The sequence below is a fragment of the Bipolaris victoriae genome (genome assembly GCF_000527765.1).
Source record: "Bipolaris victoriae FI3 unplaced genomic scaffold scaffold_70, whole genome shotgun sequence".
In the NCBI taxonomy this organism is placed as follows: domain Eukaryota; kingdom Fungi; phylum Ascomycota; class Dothideomycetes; order Pleosporales; family Pleosporaceae; genus Bipolaris; species Bipolaris victoriae.
Genome location: NW_014575322.1, coordinates 42,139 through 67,861, shown reverse-complemented (window position 1 = coordinate 67,861; position 25,723 = coordinate 42,139). Strand labels below are relative to the sequence as shown.

The 25,723-nt window shown below is 49.2% G+C and overlaps 10 protein-coding genes across 10 annotated transcripts; 4 read left to right on the top strand and 6 right to left on the bottom strand.

Moving 5' to 3' along the window:
• Positions 1 to 5,430: 5,430 nt before the first annotated feature.
• Positions 5,431 to 6,841, bottom strand: COCVIDRAFT_105092 (hypothetical protein; the record flags this gene model as incomplete). The annotated part of the gene is made up of 2 exons (XM_014698901.1): positions 5,431 to 6,258; positions 6,308 to 6,841. 2 exons carry the CDS (start codon positions 6,839 to 6,841, stop codon positions 5,431 to 5,433), a joined length of 1,362 nt encoding a protein of 453 aa, XP_014554387.1.
• A 798-nt stretch (positions 6,842 to 7,639) lies between these two features.
• COCVIDRAFT_105010 (hypothetical protein) lies at positions 7,640 to 9,806 on the top strand (the record flags this gene model as incomplete). Its single annotated transcript, XM_014698900.1, has 2 exons — positions 7,640 to 8,023; positions 8,070 to 9,806. The coding sequence occupies 2 exons, from the start codon at positions 7,640 to 7,642 to the stop codon at positions 9,804 to 9,806; spliced, it is 2,121 nt and encodes a 706-aa protein (XP_014554386.1).
• A 797-nt stretch (positions 9,807 to 10,603) lies between these two features.
• On the bottom strand, positions 10,604 to 11,816 carry COCVIDRAFT_44268 (hypothetical protein; the record flags this gene model as incomplete). The annotated part of the gene is made up of 3 exons (XM_014698899.1): positions 10,604 to 11,106; positions 11,153 to 11,420; positions 11,472 to 11,816. Coding segments are annotated over 3 exons (1,116 nt in total), but the record flags the coding sequence as incomplete, so codon positions are not given.
• A 1,266-nt stretch (positions 11,817 to 13,082) lies between these two features.
• Positions 13,083 to 15,113, bottom strand: COCVIDRAFT_17867 (hypothetical protein; the record flags this gene model as incomplete). The annotated part of the gene is made up of 4 exons (XM_014698871.1): positions 13,083 to 13,808; positions 13,863 to 14,370; positions 14,401 to 14,643; positions 14,971 to 15,113. The coding sequence occupies 4 exons, from the start codon at positions 15,111 to 15,113 to the stop codon at positions 13,083 to 13,085; spliced, it is 1,620 nt and encodes a 539-aa protein (XP_014554357.1).
• A 691-nt stretch (positions 15,114 to 15,804) lies between these two features.
• Positions 15,805 to 16,788, bottom strand: COCVIDRAFT_39697 (hypothetical protein; the record flags this gene model as incomplete). Its single annotated transcript, XM_014698898.1, has 1 exon — positions 15,805 to 16,788. One exon carries the CDS (start codon positions 16,786 to 16,788, stop codon positions 15,805 to 15,807), a length of 984 nt encoding a protein of 327 aa, XP_014554384.1.
• A 454-nt stretch (positions 16,789 to 17,242) lies between these two features.
• Positions 17,243 to 17,569, bottom strand: COCVIDRAFT_105155 (hypothetical protein; the record flags this gene model as incomplete). The annotated part of the gene is made up of 3 exons (XM_014698897.1): positions 17,243 to 17,311; positions 17,361 to 17,450; positions 17,504 to 17,569. The coding sequence occupies 3 exons, from the start codon at positions 17,567 to 17,569 to the stop codon at positions 17,243 to 17,245; spliced, it is 225 nt and encodes a 74-aa protein (XP_014554383.1).
• Positions 17,570 to 19,002: 1,433 nt separating this feature from the next.
• Positions 19,003 to 20,236, top strand: COCVIDRAFT_17865 (hypothetical protein; the record flags this gene model as incomplete). Its single annotated transcript, XM_014698870.1, has 2 exons — positions 19,003 to 19,295; positions 19,345 to 20,236. 2 exons carry the CDS (start codon positions 19,003 to 19,005, stop codon positions 20,234 to 20,236), a joined length of 1,185 nt encoding a protein of 394 aa, XP_014554356.1.
• A 926-nt stretch (positions 20,237 to 21,162) lies between these two features.
• On the bottom strand, positions 21,163 to 21,501 carry COCVIDRAFT_105080 (hypothetical protein; the record flags this gene model as incomplete). Its single annotated transcript, XM_014698896.1, has 1 exon — positions 21,163 to 21,501. A coding segment is annotated over one exon (339 nt), but the record flags the coding sequence as incomplete, so codon positions are not given.
• Positions 21,502 to 21,881: 380 nt separating this feature from the next.
• On the top strand, positions 21,882 to 23,517 carry COCVIDRAFT_28531 (hypothetical protein; the record flags this gene model as incomplete). Its single annotated transcript, XM_014698895.1, has 2 exons — positions 21,882 to 23,423; positions 23,488 to 23,517. 2 exons carry the CDS (start codon positions 21,882 to 21,884, stop codon positions 23,515 to 23,517), a joined length of 1,572 nt encoding a protein of 523 aa, XP_014554381.1.
• Positions 23,518 to 25,236: 1,719 nt separating this feature from the next.
• On the top strand, positions 25,237 to 25,497 carry COCVIDRAFT_105105 (hypothetical protein; the record flags this gene model as incomplete). The annotated part of the gene is made up of 1 exon (XM_014698894.1): positions 25,237 to 25,497. A coding segment is annotated over one exon (261 nt), but the record flags the coding sequence as incomplete, so codon positions are not given.
• Between the last annotated feature and the right edge of the window lie 226 nt (positions 25,498 to 25,723).

The window sequence follows — 25,723 nt, the reverse complement described above, 5'->3', positions numbered from 1 at the left end:
CTGACAGCATCCCAACTTACATGTATTCTCACAAGACCAGTTGTGAAATAGATATACCATATATCGGTATAGCAATCGGTTTTTTCAGTCGAATATCGCTAAGCACAACTCATGATTTTGGAGACGCAGCAATGGAACTGTGTAGTTTTGCTCTCAGCTTGGCAAGGTGTTAGCTTGAACCCGCTGGAAGGGTTTAGTTTTTATCACCCCACTTGTACTTGTAGTAGATATGAAACAAAGAAGTATATATGACCACATATCCAAGTCACCAAGCCAGTCCTTGACCTTAATGTGAACGTTCTTCCAAATACCTTTCTTTAACATAGGCACGTCCAGCGATTCTGTGAAGGAAGCTTTTGTGGAGATACATATTCACAATCGTTGCCCAGGATCGCATCACACTACCCGAATTCTGGATCTGCGATCACTGTATACATATCTAGAGTAGCAATACATGCTAACAGGGTGTCCACTAAAACTACTGCGTATACACTCAAAAGCAGTATGGTTTGACAAATCGTTTGATTGCCCACTTTCCCAAGATATACTAACCATACACTAACAGGGTTGTTATATAGGAAGTGGACGCATCAGACACCAAAGCAGTAGCAGCCCGAGCATGCACAGGGCACTATGGAATGCTTGGATTAGGAGCCCTATAGGCCTAGATCAGGAGAATGGCAGCAGGCCAAGCAATTCATCAAGCTTCATGGCGGCAGCAAGCACCAGCATTGTTAATTCACCGGACCGGACGGGGGACTTTAAAGAGGCCCATCTGGACGTGTACTAGGAAGAGTAAGTGGCCCGAAAGTTCCTCCGCTCATGTGCGGCAAAAAATACCGTGGGCTGCCATTATTCTACGTACATCCCTACGTTGCGAGCGGAACGTCCGGAGCCGCAGAAAGTCCGTACCCACGGATCATCCGCTGGAGTCGCGGAACGCTCGGAGCATGTATACCCCAGGGGCTCGTAAGTATAGAGGCTACGGGAGGAATATTTCGCAGCTTTGATATCCAATCAAATATTTAATCAATCGCTCTTGACTGGACGTACAGGCATGCCTCGGTGCCGAGGTACATCGGTGTGTATCTTAGTACTTATGCTTGAGTCAGTGTACTCAAGGCAAAGGAAGTGTTTGACAAGCTACGGTAGGAAAATCGGGCTCATTACTCGCCACCGTCTCTACATACCTCATTGGGGCTAGTGTGAGATGAACGCTTTGTTATATGTGAACAGTCATTAATACTTTAGCAGAGCATTTTGCCTCATACCCATAGAATAAGAATCGTTGGCTTGAGGCGGTCAACAATTTGGGTGTACTAGAGGTTGTATTTCATGAGGAACTCGCTGTCTTTCTGTACTGGTGTTGTGTTGATAGTCAAATAGGAGGTTTCGCAATAAGAGCTAAGCGTCAAGTCTAAATGTTATTTGGATAGGTACGATCCCAATACTTCAGGCATCTACTTAACTCTTGAACATCAAGTTCTATCATTTCTGAGAACCTAGTAGAGAGTGTTTGTTCTATCATCATACTCTAGCAAGTTTTCAGACTTCAGAAATAGCAGTGGAGTTCCTATTTATCCACAGTGCATGGTTCAATTGTTTGCCGCCCATGTGCTCTAGAAATAATTTCCTCACTAGACGTACAGAGGCGGTCATCTTCTCTTCTAAACACCTACAGCATACGAGTGCGTAGACGAATGATGATTGCCGTAAGTTGGTGTAAGCACCTGTGCTGACGAAACTGCTCCTGTATCGTTGTGTGCCGTGCCGTGCCGTCCCGTTTGAACCTCCTGTCATCGATCAAAACTGTACCACAGAGTATCTAGTGGCTTGAACCCTCGGTAACAAGAGCAATAGCATCAAAAATAGATACTGAATTTGAATGACTTGAAAGACAACATATGCTCTTCGTAAGTATGTACACTGTTCTAACATTGCAATGAGGTGCACGTAAACAACGTATAAACTTTTCCAAACTGTGGTAGCTACCAGGATTTTGTTTCATTACCAAGTCGCTTCGCTTTGCCCTAAGTCATAAAAGGCAATATTTTCATAATATAAGTATAATAGAATGTCTCAAGTCCAACTCAGTCAAGTATGTTTAGCCGCTGCAGATGATTAAACCTTGGGGACGAGGTTGCATAACAAACTTTGTCCATCAAACAGTCCCTTACCTGAGTACACATTCATGCTAACCAGGCATCTTATATTAAGAAGTGAAACCAATGCTTGTTATGTTTTAAGTCGCATAGGGCTGAATGGTTGTATAATCTCACAGGCTTGAATATAAATAAACTTCCTTCGGCCACCTGTCTTCTAATTTATTTCTCATTCTCATTCATCGCACAGTGTGAATTCTCCCATTCTGAGATCACTTAAAACACCTTGGTTCTAGTTCTTTCCCGCAGGATCATACAGGACAATGAAGTACTTTACCATCATTGTAACAGCGCTTGCTACCCTCGCATCTGCGCGCGTAATAGTAAAGCCGCCTGGATGTGTTACCCTATGTCCAGCCTCAACGTTTTGCCCTGTTGGAACGGTATGTTTTCCGCTTATCCTTGTTGCTCTCCTCCTTACTTCATACTCGTTGTACTGTACATTTAGGCTGACGTACTCACAGGTACCATCGAGCACGAACGTAAGTATAATACTCGGTGTAGGGAGAATGCAAAAAAATGTTGAGGCGAAGACTCTACAAAGGGAGTATCAGAATGAACATAAGAGAAAAGGGGGTATCGATACAGACAAAGGCCTCCAAATCAGCTGACTTCTACACAGGAAGGCTGCATAACGTGCTGCTAAATTAACGTGCTGCCACGATACATCATGAAATAGCGGTAGCGACGTCTATTCTATCCGTAAGCATAGTTGCCCGCATTCCTGGGCGAACTGGGCACTAATAACACCTGTAAGAGCTGGTTTGGGTTGAGGATAAGAAACTAAGGCTAGGTCATGGATCGTGATAGCAACTTTGGTTATTCATGGCTGAGCAATAATCGGGACACTCTAAAGAAGACAAAGACATGTGGCTAGAGCTTTTTGAATTACCTGAATAGAAGAGAATTGAGTGGAGTAAAGTTCAGGTTGGCCAAGGCAAAATTCTCGCTTGAAGTTCCCACTTTAGGCTTGACCGTTTGAATTGGCATCCGGAGTCCCTTTTCTGGTCTTACCATAGCACTGCTTGATACTTTAATTTCCTTGCCGATTATAGGTTTTTCTTTTGACAACACGAATTCATAATCTCCGACCAAAGACGCTAACAAGTTCTGTCTTGGCAAATGATTGACCAATACAACTTCTCGGTCCATGTAAAAAGTTCGTTATGGCAAATTTGTTTCGATGGCTTGACCTCTGCTTGGACGTTTCACTTTGTAGTTTAACACTCCAAAGACTCCATAGTGAACCAAGGTTCATCACATAGCTAAAGCATCTTCTCAAGTTCATCATATTTCGTATGCACAAAATTATGGCGGACGCTAGTGAAAGAATGCATAGGACTGCAGGACTCGACATGGTGTATGCACATTCATGAAAAATGTGTGTGTCGGCAACATTTCATTCTAGGATGACTTTCATGTGACCTCGGATACCAAATCAAGCAAAGGATGTAGCCGCCGGATACTCATATCTACCACACCGAGCATCCGAGCCTCGATATACTCCGATATGTATCCACGTAAGAGATCGGACTTGCAACGAGACGTAGTCTAGAATTTGGAATTTCTCAAGGTGTGAGGCTCACTGATATCAACCTTGGATAGTTGTCAACTCATGTCAACTCCAGAGCCAACCCTACATCATATCTGCAACCACGAGAATAAGAGACACAGGTGAACATCTTAATTGTTACCACGATGGATTTCGCAGATTACATCAGCGACAAACTATTTGGTCCTATTGTAGATGGCTGTCGCAACGCATTCGAGTTCATGTTGAAACTCGAATTGCTCCTTTTCGCCACCATTCCTTCAGTCATCTTTTTAATTTTATCATTTCCAATAATAGTATCACTTTACCTACAGCCAATTATTGCAGTCTGGCGATCCTGGCTTTACGTATCGAAACGGGTATGCATCTCCTTGGTGCTAGCACGGATATCACCAACCCTTCCAGCCCATACGGCATTTATCGCTCACTGCGATTGTAGGTTATATGCTCCGCCAAACCCATCCTTTAGATCGCCCTGTTCTTCATGAGAGTGCGACAAACAACGCGATTTAAGCTATCCGCTCTCTTTCTATGTACGCGTATCTTGACAACAAGCAGTGCACTAACATTGGTTGCAATATCCCACTATGGACATACCGAATTTCAAAGGCCTGCTGCGATTCTCGAAGTGTACCTCAGTCCTACTCTTCTTCTAGACCTAGCGCACAACCAGACAATTTATCTTGATACATCCTCCAGCTCGGAAACAATAATTGTATTAATCCAGACAATTACCTTTGCTTGTCAGGCGGTTCTCGCTATTTGGCAGCCGAAGGCCTGCACAAAAAGTTTTTAAAGACATCAAAAGTCACTCAAGATGATTCCCAGAAGCCGACCACAAAAGCAGAAGTTCACTATTGCAAAGCCTTATCACCTGGCTGTCGGGCACTATATCACGGCTGATATCTTAGCAGCATTAGTACAAACAAAATTTCTTTTGTTGCCAGGTGCATAATTTGCGATGCATCAATATTTCCCTAGTAGTATGCTGCAGTAAAGCGAACTGTGTCAACAATTCCGTAGTTGAGTATCATTTGCAATAACGTGCTAGCTAAGAAATGGAACTCTCTAAAAGGCCATGAAAGTATATTCCCGATGAGAGACTGTTCGAAGGGTCGGGACCTTGGCGGCGCTCATCCAACCAATACGTACGTAGAGACCGGATACTCAATCAGGATACCGTCACGCGTAAGAACGGGAAACTCTCATATTCACATGCTTCAACTCTCCACATGATATTCGCCGGATCAGCGCTAGTCCAATAGTAACTGCCAAGTTTGACATTCGAGTGCAAAGCAGGACGAGGGTGCGAAGCAACAAGAAGAGGACTGGCTAAGTCGCTCAGTGAGCAGCTCGTTTAGCACATGACTAGCCAGCGGCATTAAACCTTAAGTATCTGCCACATCCAATGTATAAGAATTCCGTTACTAGTACGAATTTGTCGTCAAAACATGCAAAACATTAGCAATTATTAGTTAACGGGAGATAGCCATTTCTTTAAGTCTTGTTCGGTATAGCCGTACTGTTTCTTTAAAGGGTAACCGCTAGCAGAAAAAGATAGTAATCTTTATACACTGAAACAGGGTGTCAAAGATACAAGAAATCGGAAGGACGGAGAGTTGCTTGTGTATTCTGGTGGGCACATCGCATTTTGACCAAGCTTCTGGGGCAGACAATCGTGGAAGTAAAGTGATCGTACATTCCGCCATTCTAAATCTATGCATCTAAGACACTGAGCATTTCTTCTACACTTTGAAACTTTTCTCTTTGCTTTCCCTTTGCTTTACCATTCTCTCGTTCGGCGTCATCAATCTTTTTCCAGTCCGTCCAACTGAGCGGTCTGGCCCCTTTGCTCTCTACCGCCTCCCTCAAAGCCTCCCATCCCAATCTGGTGCCTTTATTTTCACCATTTGTGTCATTTAAGAAGGGCACGCCAGCCTCCCAGTCCTGAGCAATGATATCTGCAGAAGAGAAAGCGTCCTGCATGGTGCTCGCTATTACTCCAGTTGGCCCGCGTTTAACCCACCCTGCGCAGTACAGGCCAGAAACATGGCCGGCTGTCAAGTTTCCTGGACCAGCCGAAGGGGTAATGACACGCCCATGCATGTCGTTCGGGATGATGCCCAGCTTGTCATCAAAAGGCACACCAATATCTGAGAGTCCAGGAATGGCAGCCGACTTGTAGCCTACAGATCTAAAAGCCAAAGATGCTTCAATTTTTGTCTCATCCTTGGTAGGCACAACGCGAGTCCTCTGATCAAAAGGATCACCATCTGGTACAAATTGTTGCTTTGTGAAGGTTATCGAGGAGAGATGACCGTCAACCTCATGCATGGCCTTGGGGGCCTGCATAAAGTCGAGCGCCCATGACCGTGTAGCCTGCTGTGCAGGAGTTGCCGAGCCCTTGAGAAGTACTTCGGCAATGCGTTTCTGGACGCGTGGGAGCTTCTTGATGTCGGCGGGATACAGGGAGCGGTCGATAGGTTCAAAGGCAACGGATGGTATTTGCATGAGCTCACGGGCTTCTTTGACGGTGAAGGCAGCCTTGATTAAGTGTCAGATGTGTGTTGCCAGCACCGCTGCCACAACGTACCTGTATGGGACCACGTCTACCAACGACGCGCACAGACCGGACCTTGCTCTCAGACAGCGCCTGTATGGCCTGATCGGCAATGTCTGTATTACGTAGCGCGTCTACGGGACTCAACAAAATACGCGCGACATCTAGTGCAACATTTCCTTGGCCGATGACGACGGCCTGCTCACCAGCATCAAGGTTTGGCTCCAGGTGTTGGAATTGCGGTAGACCATTGTACCAGCCAACGAAGGATCTAGCAGAGTAGACGCCTGGCAGATGCTCTCCGGGGATGCCCAGCTGTCTATCCTCGGTTGCGCCATACGAGAATAGGATAGCATCGTAATGGGGCTTCATGTCTGCTAGCTGCACATCATAGCCAACCTTGACATTGCCAATGTAGTTGAATCGCGGTGAGCGGGCAACCTCTTCAAAGGTGTCTTGACAGTTCTTGACCTCTGGGTGATCGGGCGCAACACCATATCGGACGAGTCCATAAGGGACGGGGAGCTGCTCGTACATGTCGATGACGGCATCTTGGTTCTTGTTCATGAGACGATAGGCAGTGTAGAAGCCTGCGGGACCTGAGCCGACAATGGCAAGGCGGAGGCGACCTCGCGTGCTTGATACCGTGCTGTACTCATGGCGGAGAGAAAAGCGTAGGGCATGGGCAAAAGAAGGCTGGCGCGCTACCGACAGCTGTAACGGAGCAGCACTACTGCGGGTGACATGTGGGCGTGTGGCAGGGAGGTGGGTCAATTGCGGCGGTGTATTTGTTATTCGTCGTGTACAGCTAGCGCAGACACGAGGCGTTCCCAAGTGTCGTGAAAGGAACATGGTGTGAAGGTCCTTGCGGTGGGTAGCGTCAATCAATGCCTGTCCCAAGACATATGTGGATGACTAAGCCTACGAATCACATACGTGCAATCATATGCACCCTACTGTAGCCTCATCCAACAGAACATCAGATGGGAACCATGCACACCCATCCAAACATCCGCAACAACGTACCAACATATGCACCCACCAGCCCGGCTATCCGCATGCAAACCCCACACGTTCCCGGCTGAAGATCCAGGTTACAGCTTCTTGCCGCCGTCGCTAGTCAATGCGTGAGCCGTCCCAACCGTGCTTCTTCACGTCATGCCGACTATTGATTGTTGCCATGGCAACGCCCGTATTTACACATGTACTTACTTAGGTACATATGCCACGTACATGGCCATTCTCACGCGGGCCCTTGTCTCTTAGCCGCCATCCGCATTTCTGTTCAATTGGTGAGAGGTCACTTCGCACCCTCTGCTCTGACGGTCGTGTGCTGAAGCCCTGTCTCCGCTCCTTCTCCCAACAATGGCGGGCCGCTGGCAGCCCTACGCATATGGATATGGATATGCAAACCAACCGCAATCCATGGCCGACATAGATCCCTCCCAGCCCATCTTTGACCCAAAGGCCATCACCAGGGCTAGTCGCATGCCGCCTTCGCCTCCCAAGAAGAAGCCAACAGGGCCGTTGATTGATTTCAACAAGCACCCCGACAGCTTTCTGGTTCTTCCCTATGGAAATACAAAAGCGAAACCTATGACTGCCAAGACAAAGCTCTTCATCGACATTGCGCGATGGACCCAGTTCGGCTTGAGGATCATCACGCTCTTGGGCGCAGTCGGTGTATTGCTGTGCGGCATCTTCATCCGCGGTGTACAGGATACCGAAGGCTACATTATGAGGATACCAGTAAGTGTTTAGTCACACTTCACAGAGATTCCGCTAACAGGTGCAGCCCGGTGTGGATCTTATCATTTCATTGTATGCTGTGTACCACTTGATCCGTAATCCCAAGAACAGGCCAGCAGGAAGCTCTGCCAGCTACCACTTCTTTGCGCTTGTCACAGATGCTGGTTTCATTCCCTTCTACGTCTTCACCGTCTTGATGGCTCGACGGAACTACGACATGAAGGTTGGAGAGAAGGGTCGCTGGGTCACAATGTTCCCTACCAACGAGGAGACCGAAAAAGTACTTTTTACGACATGGGTCACCGCCATTTCGGTCGGTGCTTTGCATCTGGTTTCCACCTTCTTGGACATGTACATGGCTCTTGTATTCCGCAAGATTTCCAAACTACCACCGGACATGAACCCGCTCGAGGACAATCTCACGTCACGCAGAAAGGCCAAGCACAAGCATAAGAACTCGTCCATTTCGGCTATGGAGCCTCTTACCGCAAAGCAAGAGAAGCATCTCAGCGACCAGACCACACTGTATAGTGGCCGGACCTCAAAAGCCGAGTCATACATCTATTCAGACATTCCCAGCCCTACCAAGAACCAGGTTGCATTTATGCACACTCGCGCAAAGTCCGAGACAGTATACTCGCCGCATACGCCTGCGTCAGCTCGTCAGTCTAGAGAACGTTTCTCCATGTACTCACAGCCCCCTACTGCATACCAATCCCGGAAGAACCTTAACCATCGCGATGACCTTCTTAACGACGAGGAAGACAATCAGACTCTAGCGCAACGCAAATCGATGCTCTCTGGCAAAGGCAATATCAAACGACACTCGCGTCCCGGCTCTAATGTTACTAGCCCAAGCAAGAACGAGTTCCACACGCCTCGTTCAAGTGGAAACAACGAACAGCAAGAAGCAACTGGTGACCTATCTCTGCAGCGGAACTCACAGCAAAGCCTCAAGGCAGACAACTGGTTCGTCTCAGCTGAAGAAGATGATAATGACCACGATGGCCACGCACCCCAAGCACTCAAGCAGTCCATTTTTGCCTCCGCAAACGCCAACAAGGGCTACAGCACTGTGACTGCATACGAAGTACTTTCTGATCACGAAGACGACGCCGACGCCGACGCCCGAGAACCAATGATGCCACAGCCTCTGCGCATGAACCCACCGTCACCTCCTCCAGCCGACGTGTCAGACCACCAAGGAAGCACACCTCCACCTGCATACCTCCAATCCAACGACAACGCCCGCCACAGCATGCGTACAGAAGAACACCTCGACCGCCCCCAATCGCGCGCTACAACACCCAAATCGCGCCGCTACGGCAACCTACAAGACGCCACTGCCGGTGTCCGCAGCGCCAACTCGCCTCACTCCAATTCCTCATTCCCAACTAAAGATTCCTCCTTCCGCCGCCAACCCAACCACTTCCCTAGCGCCACCAAGCAATACGCCGTCAACGCGCCTGCTCCCCAGAACGGCCAAGGTAAAGGCAACGGACTCGCCCCCAATGCGCCGTTTTCCCTGCACAAGAAGAGCTACACGTCGATCAAGCGTACAGGCGAGGCCAACTCGACACCGGTTAAAGGCCAGTCACCGCGTGTGATTAGCAGGAGTGGAGTTGACTACACGGGTGCTTTTGCCTTTGACGACGCCGATCTGGGTGTGCCTGGGCGCAGGCGCGATGTCAGCGGTAAGATTGCAGAAGAAGGCCGCGGTGGGCATTGGGGCGGGAGTGGAATTGTGCAGCGCAAGGTAAGCGGTGTTGCTCAGGCTTATTGAACAAACCTGAGTCGGGCGTTTCTGGGAGTTTTCACTGAACGAAAATATGGAGGTTTTGTTTTTCCATCTACAGTCTGTATAAATAACGCCGATGTTGGGATGAATATCATGTTAGGTATGTATGGATGATACGGGGGGCTTGCTTAGCTGAGCTCTACGAGTTTCGGGGTTTTTTCATGTCCGATTTTGGGGGCATATGGGAATACATAAGGTACGTCTTGCGTTGGTATTTTTTGGATGCAGTAGTAACGCTCTCGATTACGAGTTGCGAATAATGACATTTGCGAATTCTACTGCTGCCTTACAATCATATCCTTCTTCTTCTTCGTCGTGATCATGATTAAAAAGCCCTTGTATGGTTTGATGCCTGTGTTCATACAATCGTTACATTGTCATAATGCTTTAAAATAAGACTTTTTTGTATGCAACCAAAAAAAGGCCCAGGCCCAAGCTTAAGCCCAGTATGAACAACCATAAAAGCAAAAGCCGCCATGACAGGAAAAGTAAAATACACAAGCGAACATGGAAAAAAGTAAATCAATACACTTCCCCGCCAAGGCCGTCCCAGGATCTTGATGACAAGCAAAAGATGCACGCTCCCATATGTATGTTATGCATAGACAGTCAAGTGATGTACATCAATCAGTTCAGAACAAAGAAAGCATGCGCAACAATAGCAATCGCGACGCCATTTTCCATGCAATGCAATGCCATCATGAGTCGGAACAAGAGTGCTGGAAAAAAAATAAAAAATAAAAAAGAACCACTGCAGGGCGCAGACATGGTTGCCAGCTCTATCGTGCTGGATGGGCTGGATAGGGTCCGTGCTGGTGATGGTGTGGAGGTGCGGGCATAGAAGAATGATGATATACGACGTGCTTATCCTGCGGAGGATAGGCTTCGAACATGACTCGTCTTTGGGGAGCTTCAGTCCTGAGTGGACTCGGCTCTAGAGTCCCCACGGGAAAGCGCTGCGAATTGTTCGGACTGCTCATGAAGAGCAATGTGTCGACCGCGTCCTTTTCTGCTTGTTGACTAGGCATACGAAGGATTCCTGCTCGGGGAGTTGCTGGCGATCGTATGTCCCCACTCAAGTCACTGTAGTATTTCCTTTGGCCTGTTGCTAGAAGAGGAGGGGGAATATGTGAGACTGTAGACCGGCGTCTTCGTGAGTTCTGGAATGTGGGAGCCGGAGCAAGGCCATGACCATGGCTAGGCCCGTGACCGTGGTTGGCACCAGTAATGGAGATGAGGTTTGCGGCAGCATGCATTGCAGGACGGGTAGCTGGTGTCCAGTACGCTAAAGAGTGTTAGGAATGCTTTGGTCAAAGGGCAAGAAGACTGACGGCCTGGTGTTCCCACATATGATCGCGTGGGATCAGAGACCGGTGACATGATCATCGGATCAGAAATATCCGAGACACCGCTCGGTCTCCGTCGTCGTTCACTATCAGCAGGCGAGTCGAAAGCTAAGAAATCACTTCTGCCAGGAGCAGAGTTGGGCGATCCGCGCTGCGATTGGCTTTCTTCCAATTCTTCGAGCGACTGTTTTTCCCAGCCGTTCTGGACCTTGACCATGGCGTACGAAAGACGCGTCTTGAGCTGGGCAGATAGCTGCATTCGCGTCAGCATTCAGTAACACGAGCTTGATGCGAGAAGGCGCACCTCTCCAATGCGAGTGCCCGAGTGTGTATCCATGCTCTTGTTTCTCTTGTGGGCAGCCATGGGTCTGGAGGTAGAAGGTGTCGCGAGGGCCACACCAGCAGCCTTGACAGAGCCGTCTGCACTTCTCTTGGAGCCCTGGGTAGCTGGGGAGCCTAGTGGTTTTGGACTGGGTGCCTTGTCACCAGCGCGCGACTCTTTAGCAGCGGCGGTATCGACGCGCGGTGCGGCCCACGCGTCGCCACGAGGAGATTGGGGTGGGTGTTTTAGCATTGGGGCTGGTGTGTCGGCAGGTTTGGAGTGGTGGCTCTCAGCATTGGCCGACGAAGGGGCGGTACTCTCGGTCTCTGTAGTCGTGGAAGTTGAGAGGGTGCTCGAGGAGGAAGCCAGGGCGGGAGCGGAAAAGGTGCTGGACTGGGCCGAGTGGACTGTTTCTTGCGAGGCCCGCATGTCTGACTGGTGCGGACTAGCAATGGATGGTGTAGGGGCAGAATCGGGGGCCTCTAGTGGCGCAATGGACATGTGAGAACCACGGTAACGGGCAGGTCGGCTTGGGGGATGTCAAGACTTACGATGAGGCATCATGGGCGGACAGCGGGGTAGGAGAAACAGTAGGAGCAGGAATAGTACGAGTGGCAGCTAGTGATTGGAAACAAGCGATGGGAATGGAGTCAAAAATGCAATGGCTGGATAAGAAGGGTTATCCGGTGCAAGGTCGAGGGTACCAAGGCGTGGCAGTGGGAGCGGGTGGTGGAGAGGGAGTGGTGGTGGAGGTGGTGGTGGGAGACGTGAGCGTGCTTTACGCGGTAGAACGCGATGGCAAGCCAGATAATTAGTGGACTCGCAGCCCGTTGGGAAGGCGCACCGATGATGGTCGCCGACACAGAATCAGTCGAGAAACAAGGCCGGGGGGTTTGCGAGGCTTCAAGGCGCGTTCTGTACAGAGCGTGAGGGCAAAACTGGCGACTTTGTCGTAGGCCGTCGACTTTGCGAAGCGGCGCGAGAGGCTTTCGAACGCACGCGTGGGAAGCATTTTGGGAATAGCGCATTGCCACAGTCTGCACTAATGGGCAAAGCACGTATTAATAGGCGGTAAAAGCGCATGCGCCCAACGCTGCCGAACGGCTGGTCTTAGCAGAGTTTTCGGGGTAAGCGTGACATGCATGTGTGCAGACGGATCCTGTCGTGTTTGTGGCTGCAGGTTTGCTTTTCCGTCATTACTACATACTCGCATTCCATTCATACTAGATACGTAGGGTAGGGTGCAAGTCACTTGCCACTGCCCTATAACGTAAGCTTTCGATAGCGCGTGTCGGCTCTGTGATCGCGATCCAAAAGCGCCGTATTAATTACTCCGCTTGCTTGGTACGCGTCCAATTCCCTCGGCTGGACTGCAAGCCGGACACGCCCATAGGACAGAAAAATACACACCACCTAAAATCACATCGGATAACAAAACATTCCCTTACAGTCAACAAAAAATCGTGCAAATTAAATGACACGGCATGGTGGATTCAACAAAAGAATACAAGCGAGAAAGGACGAAGAAAATCATTAATTCAGGCGCAACATCAATAACCATTGCCTACTCCGCTCCTGACTCATAACAAACTCCTACGAGCTGCGGTTGTAGTAGTCCCACTTGGGCAGCTTCATGGTACCATGCTCGTTCAAATGCCTATGCATATCGAAGCTGTTCCACAGCAGGTGAGGCTCATGGCCCCATCCCTTCCTCAGGCACTCGAATTCCGCCTTGTTGAAGTAATCCTCCAAAATAGGAACGTAGTCAGGGTGGGCGCACTTCTTAATAATAACCCGGGCACGCTCCCTGGGCGACAGTCCGCGCACATCAGCAAGACCTTGCTCAGTTACGACAACGTCGAGGTCATGCTCCGTCTGGTCAATGTGAGTGCACATGGGCACAATGCAAGACACACCCGTAGGGTCCGTCTTTGATGGGCGAGTCGATGGTGTATGCATAATCGAGTACTTAGCAGAGCGCAGGAAATCTGCAGAGCCTCCAAGACCGTTGAGCATGCGGCTGCCCATAACGCAGGTAGAGTTGGCGTGTGCGTAAATATCCACCTCTACAGGCGTGTTCATACCAATAACACCAAGACGTCGGATAATCTCAGGGCTGTTGGATACTTGCTGGGAGCGGAGCAAAAGCTTAGGCGCATACTGCTCCCATCCCTTGTAGAAGCGGTCGAAACCGTCAGGTGAGAAACGAATTGACGTAGCCGTTGCAAAGTCGAGGTTTCCAGAATCGAAAAGGTCCAGGAAAGAGTCTTGGAGAACCTCAGTCCATACCTTGAGGTTCTTGAAGTTTGCACCGCCAGACTACACGAGTTAGCCCACGAGATATTAAGCAAAGCATGCGAAAAAAGAACCTACAGCAAGACCACCAACAACGGCGTTGGCAATGTTTCCAATGCCGGACTGAAGAGGCAATAGATTCTCCGGCAGGCGGCCATGGCTGACCTCATGCTTCAAAAACTCAATCAGGTTCGCAGCAATGGCCCTCGAGGTTTCATCCTCGGCAGCGTTGGGCTGTGTCTGATCTGGGTAGTCGCTCTCCACAATGGCAACCACCTTTTCCGGGTCCACAGGGATGTGAGGTGTGCCGATGCGGTCTTCAGGAGACATGATCAGGTAAGGCTTGCGGCGTGGTGGGAGGTCAGTCATGGTAATGTCATGTAGACCCTCAAACGAAGGAGCGGCAGTGTTGACTTCAATGATAATCTTGTCGGCCATTTGGACAAGCTCGGGCGAAGCGCCTACACTGGCGCCAGGAATAATGCCACCGTCCTCAGTAATTGCAGACGCTTCGACAATAGTCACGTCCAGCTTGTTCTGAGGCTTGTTCAATGTGTAGAAGCTTGTCCAATCAGTACTGTCCATTCTTGAGGTGGTTTTGCGTTCAATTACTTACCCGTACATCAGATCGACGGGAAACATACTCAAATGTTTGTCGAAGAACTTGATGTTACCATTGTTAATTCCTTTGGCGATTTCCTTGCCCACTTGATGCGGAGATCGGCGCTCAATCATGTTGAGTCGCGCCCATCGATTTTCTGTTTCGGCGCCTGACGAAGCACCGACGAAGAGGTTGTACTTCATCTGGCCCTGAAGATTGTTCTTCTCAACATGGTCCGCCAGCGCCGTGGGGATTTTCCTGCAATCATGTTAGTCGACGGAATGAGCAATGCCAGAAGCGAAGCATATATCCAAAATAACATTTTTTCAACAACAACCATAGACAGAACCGGTCTCATGAGTCGTCCTGACTAGCCAACATGACATGACCCATGCAGAGGTGGAATTGTGGAGCCGGAGTTAACTCGGCTTTCGTCACTTGCCAAACTTCCGTTCCCCCTCGGAACTACGGGTATGTGTTTACAGACTCCCAACACAATACCCAAGTTTCTGATGTTTCTCAGGGGGTCAAGGCCATCGCCGTATGGCTGCTCGTGTAGCTGGACAAAAAGATAAACACACTTACTTTGGGTATCCCACACCTGTGAAGCCACTCCAACCAATGTATGCTCCATTGGGAAAGTGGTGTAGTAAATCTTCCGCTTTGGCAAGCTTCTTAAGATAACTCGGCCTCCGAACTCGACTCTTCAATGCTGCTGAGACGGACATATTGAACCTTGTGTTTTGAGTTCAGCTGTGGTGACGATGCTAGGATTACGTAGAGCTTATCGATAAAGCCTTTGAAGTTGTCCGGGAAGCAAACAGCTCAGCGTGAGCAACAAGATGAAAGATGAGAGAGTGGAGAGGAGCCGCGACGGGCGAAACTTGAACCAAAAACTCTGGGGAACTCTGAGAATTTAAACTATGGAAAGGCCAAGACTAACTCCTTTTGAACAGCACTGGCGTAGAGTGTCGCTGTGGGCTGATGCTCATCGACCCACCCAAGCATGACGTCTGCCGTAAAACCCCGGTCCAGGGAGAGGGGCGCACGCAGAGATGCCAAACGATTGGAGGAGATGCTGCCTTTTATGCATGATGTGCAGCTTCTCAGGATTAGATAGGTACAGCAAGTGTTCAGTACCCCTCGGGCTTAGAGTACATTGACTGGTACAAGTACGGGGAGCTCATGGTCTTAGCGTTCATGCCTATAAGCCTGTCGGAACCTTCCTTACTGAACTCACGATATATCAGGTACAGTCTGTGAAAAAAACAAAGAGACCACTGGTCCCAATCCCGTATTCATATGAAAAACAACCCAGCGATCCTGCGCTTCACGGGCTAATCAGGTCAGACCGATATGCTCAGTCACCTTTACTCAGACAAACTAATTGTTGGTACCGCGACAAAACAGACTTACATGCTACAGCTCCATAACATCCTGTACGTTTCCGGTCAAACCAGCCTGTTTCGTGCCCTGGGGAGAGAAGTAAGTCTGGAAGACATCCTTCAAAACCTTGTCGCCCAAGTTCATATGTCCGCCTTTGGTGGTCTTGAAATGCAGACCACCCTTCTGATCCAGCTTCTTCAATCCAATCCAGTCCTCTTTGTAGATGTCACGATCCCTCAGCTCTGTTACCTCGTTGCTGGTAAGGTTTGTATATGCAAACCAGCCGCTCTCCTTGGGTATGACTGTCGTGTCGTCCTCGAACACATACATGACGAAGTTGTCCAGTGCCGCAAGATTCTTTGCGTACGCTGGGTTCTTCAGCACGCGCTCGTTGTTGATGTCCGCGAGGAAATTCGACGCTTCGAGGTAATCGTCGGTCGGCTCGCCGGTAGTTTCGTTTGTGGCTTTGAAATACTGTGCTGGGACAAGATGTCCTTGAACCCACGAACCCCATGTGTTTGCCTTGAGCAATCCAATATATCCTTTGCATAACCAATCTCCATCTTTGCAGAGCTGGTACTTTGCAATGCCGTTGTGCTGACTTCCAAAGGTAACCAGATTCCTGATGTTAATGCGATCTCCGCATCTTTCCACTAAGCCGCGAAGAAACTGTCCACCTTGTGAGAAGCCCATTGCATTGAGGCCCGGCGCTTGCGACAAGACCTCATGTTCCAAGATGTCGTCGCAAACTTGAGCAATCTGCTCGGTCACATTGCCCAAAAACGTTGCAGTCCGGTCGCTTCCAGGATCTTCGTCGAGTCGGATGTAATAAACATAAGTGCCTGGAACTGTCTCGTTTGCGAGTTCGCCGACGCTTTGCAGACCATCTGCAGCATAGTTGTCGCCTAGGCCGTGCCATATAAGCAGTGGCAAGGGTTTAGATTCGCTATGCGCAGAAGGTAGCGCTAAGGTTCGCGCCACCAGAAGTAGGGTGGAGATGGGGAGTAAGTGCAGCATTGCGAAATGTGTGAGAGGAGAAGTATCGTGGTTCCGTGGTTGCGAGGCGTGCGACACCTGAGACGCGTCGGATGACGTCTGCATCCAGCCGAGGCCGCTTCAGCCGGAAATGGTCAAAGCGTATACTACCACAGCTCACCATGCAGTCACTCCATACGCCTTCCAAACGACGGACCCTGAACGGATTTTCTAACGCGTCGCAGTGCAAACGAAGATCATTTACATAGTATATTCTTGAGATATATCACAGTCATGTGTATGAAGTACTGACGAAATGTACATCATATCTATCATTACCTTGATCAACACAACCTTCTTCCATGTGTCGCAAAAATAATCAATTGTCTTCAGCTTGTCCTACTGCTTCTCCAACTATTGACAGCTATAGTACTTGAGTAGGGGGCTCTATATAAAGGACTTCTAATGTATTAATAGTGTTGCTTTACTAAACGACCTAAGTACACCGAGCCCGGTTGCCTTTATCAGAGGAGCACTGATTTCCATCTTTTCTGCATGGAGTGGTCTAGCTAATTAGTTCGTTGTCAAACTGTAAGCACAGATACTTTACTTACAGAAAGGCAATAAAAGTCTTTTGATGAGTCACTGTCGCTGAATCGACACAACCCATACAGCGTGAACGTCCCTGGAGGACTAAGACAAGACTGTTACAAATTTAATTGAATACAACGGACTAGTTAAGATAGAACAACGTAACCAGTAACCAGGCGGTCACAGAAGTACAGAAAAGCGGTGCTAACGCTAGGGTAATATGGAGCTTCATGTTTGTTATCCTAGTATCCTTTGCTTATATCTCTGGAGTTGTATGATAAGAAAGTGATAGAAGAGGTGGCTAGCAACGAATACCAATGCGTGTTCCCGCACACTAATTATATCTCCCAGAAACATAAATGTGACTAGGCCAAAGTTGCTACCGTGATATTTTCCGACAGGTGGAGATGTCTTGCGGTCTGACACATACATCCGAGCATGCAGGGGTCTCAACTCCATGTATCGGGACTATTTTGCAGTCAGCTCAGAATACACAAGTCTTAATATATTAGTTTCTCACTGCTGAATAGCTATTGAAGGGTAAAATGCTGGGAGACGCTTGTAGTATAGACAACAGACCAATCTAGCATTTATTACTTCTACAAGTACCCCCGCATGTCCCGCCGTATGTGGCAGACCACTGTATGTATAGAACATATAGAGGTAATCTCGAGGTTGTGATGTAGCGCTAGTTATGTGTCGAGGTGGAGCTGAGGTTACATTTATCCTAGTAATCTGATATTTTATATTGAAACATATCTGGTCAATGTGATCCCGACCTAATATACTCAGAAGTAAGCTTACATAGTTGAGACACCAGCTCTACCTAACAGGCTCTAGGCAATCTGTTGAGATTGGGGAATGAACAATTCACCAACTATAGGGCTAGTAAATGCGATATCTTTCAGAATGCATGATCTCTGTAATTGTAGATTTGATCGTTTCCACACATCAATGTCCATCTGATCGGATCTGCAGCCAAATATCTTGTTACAACCGATGATATCACCGAGGACTAGTCCCAAGATCAGCCTCACTAAAGGTAACCTTGTAACAGACTGAACTGTCACGACACTCTGAAGTGAGGCCCAGGAAGACCAACCCTCAAGCCTGAGAAGAGTGTAGATAGAATAATGGTGCTTTGCTGAATATGCATAACCTCGTTACACCCGGTATTGCCCTTGCCACAGAGCTTCTTGAAGGGGACCTATGGTTCCGATTCTACAACTCAAAACAGATGAGTTAGCGGACATTATGGATGACATTCAAGTAAGCTACCGTAGTGAAGCACGCCGGTATATATCACGTGACCGATCTTTTGCCGCATGTAAGAAACCATGACCAAAGACGGAACTAGATTTCTTTGGATACTGTTCAGTACGCCGCATGCAATGTCGCATACATATCTGGATAAACAAAAAAAATCAAGACCAATACTAATAGTGCACAGAAGAAGGAAAGGTATGGATCGACTGCCCCTGTAGATGCCCCGCTGCTACGACTCTTGGCAAAATGTAGGGTCGACCCTGTCGTGTTTTTTTGGTTTGGGGCGCGCAGAAAGTTGCTGGTTCATGGTCTGTGCACACCATCTGCCAAGTCTTCTCGCAAAAAGTTCAGCCAAATTTCCAGCACAGTTTCTAGCACAACCAACCATACAACATCACAATGGCGAAATCAACAGCTGTGACCAAGAAGACTGAGAAGGCGATCGAGGCGCCTCTCACTACCAAACTCGCGAATGGCACACCCTACCAGCTGGACCCGGCGCAAGTCGAGCGCGCGGCGAAAGCGCTCGTTGCGCACATGAAGAAGCATGTGGAAGAGAAGCAGGAGAAAGCACCAACAAAGAGCTTGGCAGCAGACGAGGATGACGCCGAGGAGATTGATGAGCCCATCTTTCTCAGTCTTTCGACAAAAAAGCAGATTGCCAATACGAAGAGCATGAAGCCTATCGCCATGTATGGTCGCATATCATGTACAGCATAGAGCACAACTGACAGTACCCAGCAAGCTCCCTCACCCTATCATCGCTAGCGATGTCCGGGTGTGCATTTTCACCAAAGACCCGCAAAGAGCATACAAGGATCTCGTAGCATCCGATGCCTTTCCTGCCGCACTCCGCGCAAAGGTACAACGTGTGCTCGGCGTCGAAAAGCTCAAGAAGCGATACAAGTCATTTGAACAGAAGCGTGCACTGCTTGCAGAGTATGATGTATTCTTGGTCGATGATCGTGTTATCAAGATTGTCGCAGAGTTCTTGGGCAAGGTTTTCTACAAGAGCAAGTCGAAGCGCCCAATTCCCATCCGCCTGACTGCTGGCGCACACATCGATAAGAGCGCAAAGAAGGATAACAAGGAATCAAAGGATGTGGTGGGAACACCTCAGGGTGTAGCAAAGGAAATCGAATCCGCTCTCAACTCGACATACCTGAGCATGAGCCCGTCTGCGAACACCTCGATCAAGGTCGCCAACCTCTCCATGACGCCACAACAAATTGCCGAGAACACCGCCGCGGTCGTATCCGAGGTTGTGAACAAGCACGTCGGTCAGGGTTGGCGCAACATCCGTAGTCTTCATGTCAAGGGCCCAGCGACAAAGGCACTGCCCATCTGGCTTGCTGAAGAGCTGTGGGTGGAGGACAGCCAGGTTCGGGACGGACCATACCAAGGCACAATCACAGAGGGCACTGCTAAAGGAAAGTCGGCCGAACGCAAGCGAAAGTGGGACGAGTGGGAAGAGGAGCTATTGGACGACGAAGTGTTTGCAGCGAAACAAGCAAGGAGGGAGGCCAAGAAAAACAAGAAGTCTGAGAAGAAGAGCTCGATCAGCAAAGAAAAGAGGAAGGCGTTGAAGCAAGATGTGCTCAAGTCGGTACAGACGCCTCTGATTGCTAGTTAAAGTTTTTTATAAGCATCGCTGCATGATACGGCGCATCTGGTGTTGGCGTTCAGGAGTCCAAAAGATGAACATTTATGTAATGGTATACTTGGGCGCTCCTGAACAACGATAGAATGGTACCGCCCAAGTGAATGGAGAAATATTTGTGTAGCATTCAATGCAATCAATGCAAGAGCAAGGATGTCTGTAACCAAAGTGAAGCTGTATGGTGAAAAGATCCAAGCACCTATATAAACGTCTTGTGTGATGAGCCCCGCCGCTTGGCTGAATCCGATGACTTGGTTTTTGGCACATCAGCCCCTCTAGACTTGTGTTACAATGAATTACAATCGATGTTGTCGTTATGATAGTTGTTTGCTACATTGCTGTTGTTGGCGTGGTCAATGGCGAAGGGCGGTTGGGGAGAAGCATTTCGCTGTCAATGTCGCCCTTGGGAGTATCCCGGGTACTGCCGGACAAAACTATACACAACCGCTTCTACATGTATGGGTCGGTTGACTTGGATAGTAGAGGAAATGAAGCAGGTCAAAAGAGTGTATGATATATTACCTGACTATGTGGAGAAGCCACGACGCTAGTACTGATTAGGAAGTGAAATTGATGGCACGTGCTTGCTGTAGGGGAATAATTGTATGATTTTCGTAATTGCCCTGGTAACATTGATTTTTGTTCAATCTCGTCTCTTAGTCTTCTTGTTCAAAGACATCTCCATTAACCAAGCGATCTGCAAGGCACTCCCCTCAATTGGAAGAAGGGGGGAGCTTACACGCTTCTAGATTCACTGATTCGCAGACACGGGGGCTCACGTTACCGAAGGATCGCTCGAATCCGGCTACCCTGATTGATTGATTTGAGCCGAGACGCTGCCACCGTGCACTCTCTCGCCTGGCCACCACCATTTCCACTGAACGCGTCTCTGCTCCACTTTAGGCGTGGAAGTGTTTGCAGTCGCGTTTAGCTGCGTCAGATGCTGCACAGAGTTTTTCTTTTACCTGCATGTCGATCGCGTGCGTGTTGGTGCCTGCGCAAGGACCGCGGACTATATACTGTAGCGAGCTGTAGGCTTGAAATATCTGATTTCTTGTTACGTTGGAATAATTTGTCTGCGTGTCAAAGGTCCCGGTAAGCGTGCTTCGTATGCTGTAATTGTGGAGTGACAAAGTGGGATGGGGGTCCAGCGCAGAGGCAAACCAAGTCATAGAGGCATTCAGAAGGCAGTTGTACATGCGTCCGTATATGCGCATATATATACTCGTGTGACGCAATTTGGTAGCAATCAAGTGATGCAAACGTACAAAAGATGAAATGAATTGCTCTGCCTTTGGCAAGATGAAGCAGGAGGCATATTGCGAGGCTGGGGGTTGGTGCTGAACGTGGTCCGAGCTTTAGGTAGTCGCGACTTGCACGATTCTCCGCGTTGCTGCTTAGTCTCGTCATTGAATGGCTTTTCTCCTCTCTTCATAACCGGCTTTTTTCTCTCTTTCCCACAGACTCCCTCGAGGCTACTGTTGCGTCTTTGACAGCCCCCTCTGCACCCGCCGTCACCACCCCCTCTCGGCTGTCACGTCTCCGACTAGTCACGTCTATAGTGCCCCCATATAGGCGTCGACACGCTGTCTCGCGTTCCAGGAGCTGAGCAGACGACATGGACGCCTCACCCAGCAAAGTGCTGGCACAGTCTCCCTTGCAGTCGACTGAATTGCAGCCGGAGCGGGTGAGAAAGGCCACACCGACTCTTCTTCCGGCCTTCGGCGAGGATGGACCCTTCTCCTCATCACCCTTCCCACGCCCATCGCCCACCAAACGCAAGTTTGACCAGGACTCGCCAACCTTCCCCAAGCAGCTCAAGTACTACCCAACTCCACAGCCTACGTCGTCAACCAACATCATTTCGTCTTCGCCCCGCCATGCCCGGCCGGGCCTGGAACGCACCTTCTCGGCTCTCTCCGAGCGGACCCCTCTTGGTGCTGTACCCACTGTAGACCTTCCAGCAGATGGCGAAATCCTGCGTATGGGCCGCAGCTCAAACACATCCGACTACCAACTTTCTACCAACCGCCTCATCTCGCGTGTCCACGTGCAGGCCGCCTACCACGCGCCAAGCACACTATACCCACAGGGCTACATCGAGGTCGAGTGCCTGGGTTGGAATGGAGCAAAGATTCACTGCAAGGGCCGCATCTTTGAGCTGAGCAAGGGAGACACATACATGTCGGAGAACCCAGAGACGGCGATTATGTTGGATGTACAGGACACCCGTGTCATGATCGCTTGGCCGTCTGTCCCCGCTTCTAAAATGTCGTGGGAATCGGAAGAAGAGGGCATGCCCACTCCCACCCGTCGCCGTGCTCCCGAAAACTTCAACTCCAGCCCTCCTCTAGCTCCACGTTCGCCTGTATCGCAGAGCCCTATCCGTCGTCCCAACTTTGCCGCCATCGGCACTAACAGCCAGCCCGGACAGGTCCAGGTATTTGAGGATGTTGATGTCGGCCAACGTAGCCCTAGTATCGACACTCCTAATTCTGCAGAACAAACCTTTATCCGGCCTTCCCTTCCAAACTCAAAGGCTGGGCGTGATGCAGACGCTACTGTCGACCTTAAAGCAAGTGTCAATTACGCTGCCGATGAGTTTTCGGATAATGACGAAGAGAATGACCCCGTTGTACACTCTTTCGGTCCGTTTGGTCAGAACCTTATTAGCGGCCTCGAATCGTTCAACGCAGTCACGCCGTTACAGCCCAGTAACCCACGGATGCGTGCACCGTTAATATCGCCCTCTCCCAAACGTCGCTGTGCAGAGCCCATCCGCTACAAGGAGTCTCCCATTAGGAATCACGTCATCAATCAGTTGGCATTCTCTCGTATTCATTCTCAGCCTTTGTCTGCCATTCACAGCAACCTTCCAGCCGAGTTGAAGGCTTGTATCACAAAGAATACTGAAGATAAGGACACAGAAGGTGGTGTAGTAACACCTCTACCTCAGCTAACGGCACAAGATCTGAAGAAGATCTTGGATGATACCCCCTGCGTCGGTGAAATTCCTCGCGCTGGAAAGGACGCTGCCGGTCAGCCCCTCGAAAATGAATTCTACTACGTCCCCGAGATGGATACCAACCAGATGAGGCGAGAAACTATTACCGCCGGCACACGTAGCACTGGTCTACGATCTGTCAGAAAGACACACAAGGTATGGACTAGTCCCACACGCGTGCTTGGATGTTGTCATTGGATAAGTAGCTAACCGCTCATAGCAATACTACTGGAAAAAGCCTCGCGCCTAAGGTGCTCACCATTACGACCGCTTGTTTCTCAGTATTTCATGACGTAGTCACCAGTCATCCATCCCCACTTCTTTGTGCTTTTGTGGCGCCGATCCCGGTCATCATCATGTAAACCCGCATGTTCCGGGGAGACAAAATCGACATCACACGCACTTACGCTGCCCATAACATTTTTAAAGTTCACACTTGTTTTAGTAAACTGCATAGCGAGGCGTTACGATACCATTTTACCCGCTTTCCCGTTGTATGTATATCGGAGTTTTTGGGTTTCATTTTCTCCCCATCCCCCTTCTCTTGTTTTTACATGCATCGTCCTCCTCTCCCAACAGTTATACGATCATGTTGATTATTTCTTGGTGGTTTCACGGTGGATAAAAATCAGGTGTGTTGGACACCAGTATACTTTATTTTCCCCTTTTCCCCATATCTGCTTACATGTTTTTCATCCTCGCGGTCGGTCAGGAGCTCTTTGGTGTGAATTGTATATGTCTTATGACAGATCGGAAATGTGCATCTGTCCATACACACGACTACACACAAGCTACGACAGGTACGCTTAGAATGAGGGGCAAATTCGTTTTTTTTCTGATGGCTTCGTGTTTTTGTTTTATCGCTTTTTGTTTTCCTTGCCCTTCCAAAGCAGGGGGGCCGTGCCTTTTTCTGGGGTTTTTCTTCCTCCTTTTTGCACGAGTACTTTTGTTTTTTTCTCCTTTCTGTGTTTGAATGTGTAAAGAGTCGTTTAGTACAGTACGAGCAGATTGTCAGTTGCAGAAAAAAAATGGATAGTTTTGTCAGCCCCTACTATGTTCGCTAAGTTTGTTACACTCGTTTGTGTAGCCTGATTGTGCGACATTGAAAATCAATTTTCTGATCGTGATGTTCACAATTCTCACGACTCTTTTTTGGTTCACGTTCATCGGTACATCCCTTCGTAACCAGACTTATCGCTTTAGTACTCAGCTCCTCGTTAGTCCTCTTTTTTCAGCCCCTCTACAACATCAGTCATGATTGCACGGCAAGAAAATTGATAACATTCGTCACATTGGTACTTGCCTGGAGAGATTGCATACTTCCAACGTCAGGTTTTGTAGAATTCCAAGCAATGACGTAATCAATGAACGAGTATGACACGTCATCACGTGATCTGAATGGCATTCAGCCAAATGATGCCACTTGCGCAATCACCACGTTGAATAGGTTCCAGGAACGTGTCGAGGGACGGGAAAGCTTCGAAGCTGGTGGGTGTTTGAATTTGATCGATTTCACTCTACATGCCCAGTTCCCTTCGTCCAGTCTCAAATCCGAGATAAGACCAGCACGCCGCCACAGAGGGTGGCAAGTGCCGTGAAAGTAGTAGTGACCTTGCCCTCATATCCATCGCATGCAATCGTTGCAATTCGTTTCCACCGTGCCCGATACTCTCTCTTCGCCAGACGCCAATATAAGCGAATCGTCTATTTGAGCTTCTTCTTGGGGCGGAGCTGGTTGGTGTGACCGCACTTCTTCTTGCGCTGTGGGTCGTTAGCTGAGTTGTCCCACGTCAAATATGGGACCCTCAAAGGTGATGAGGCAAAAACGTACGCAGTTGACAGCCCTCGGTGGTAGACGTGCGTAGCACTTGCGGCAGATCATCTTGTCGCAGTTGTACTTGGAGGCAAGGGCCTTGAGCGAGGGCTCAATGATGCCACCACGGAGACGGAGGACCAAGTGGAGTGTTGACTCCTTCTGGATGTTGTAGTCGGCAAGGGTGCGGCCATCCTCGAGTTGCTTTCCGGCGAAGATCAGGCGCTGCTGGTCCGGGGGAATGCCCTCCTTGTCCTGGATCTTGGCCTTGACATTGTCTGTCCATGCTTGTCAGCCCAAGTTCCCTTTCAAGCTAACGTCTCTGCGAGCGTTGCATGCGATGCGTTGCGCTGCGGTCGTCTTATCGATCGAGGACATCCGTACCGATGGTGTCAGAGGACTCGACCTCGAGGGTAATTGTCTTGCCCGTCACTATAGAGATATTAGTATAACCCAAGCAATTATAGAGCGATAATGCGACGTACGGGTCTTCACGAAGATCTGCATGTTTGCGGTGTTGCTGGATCTTGGTGTCGAAGTTCGTCGATTGAGCGAGGCGAAGTGGAAGACGAATTGGCAGTGTGGGCGTCCGAGCGTTGGGATCTAACGTCTAGAAGACTAGCGCTCGGGCTTGCCCCTCACG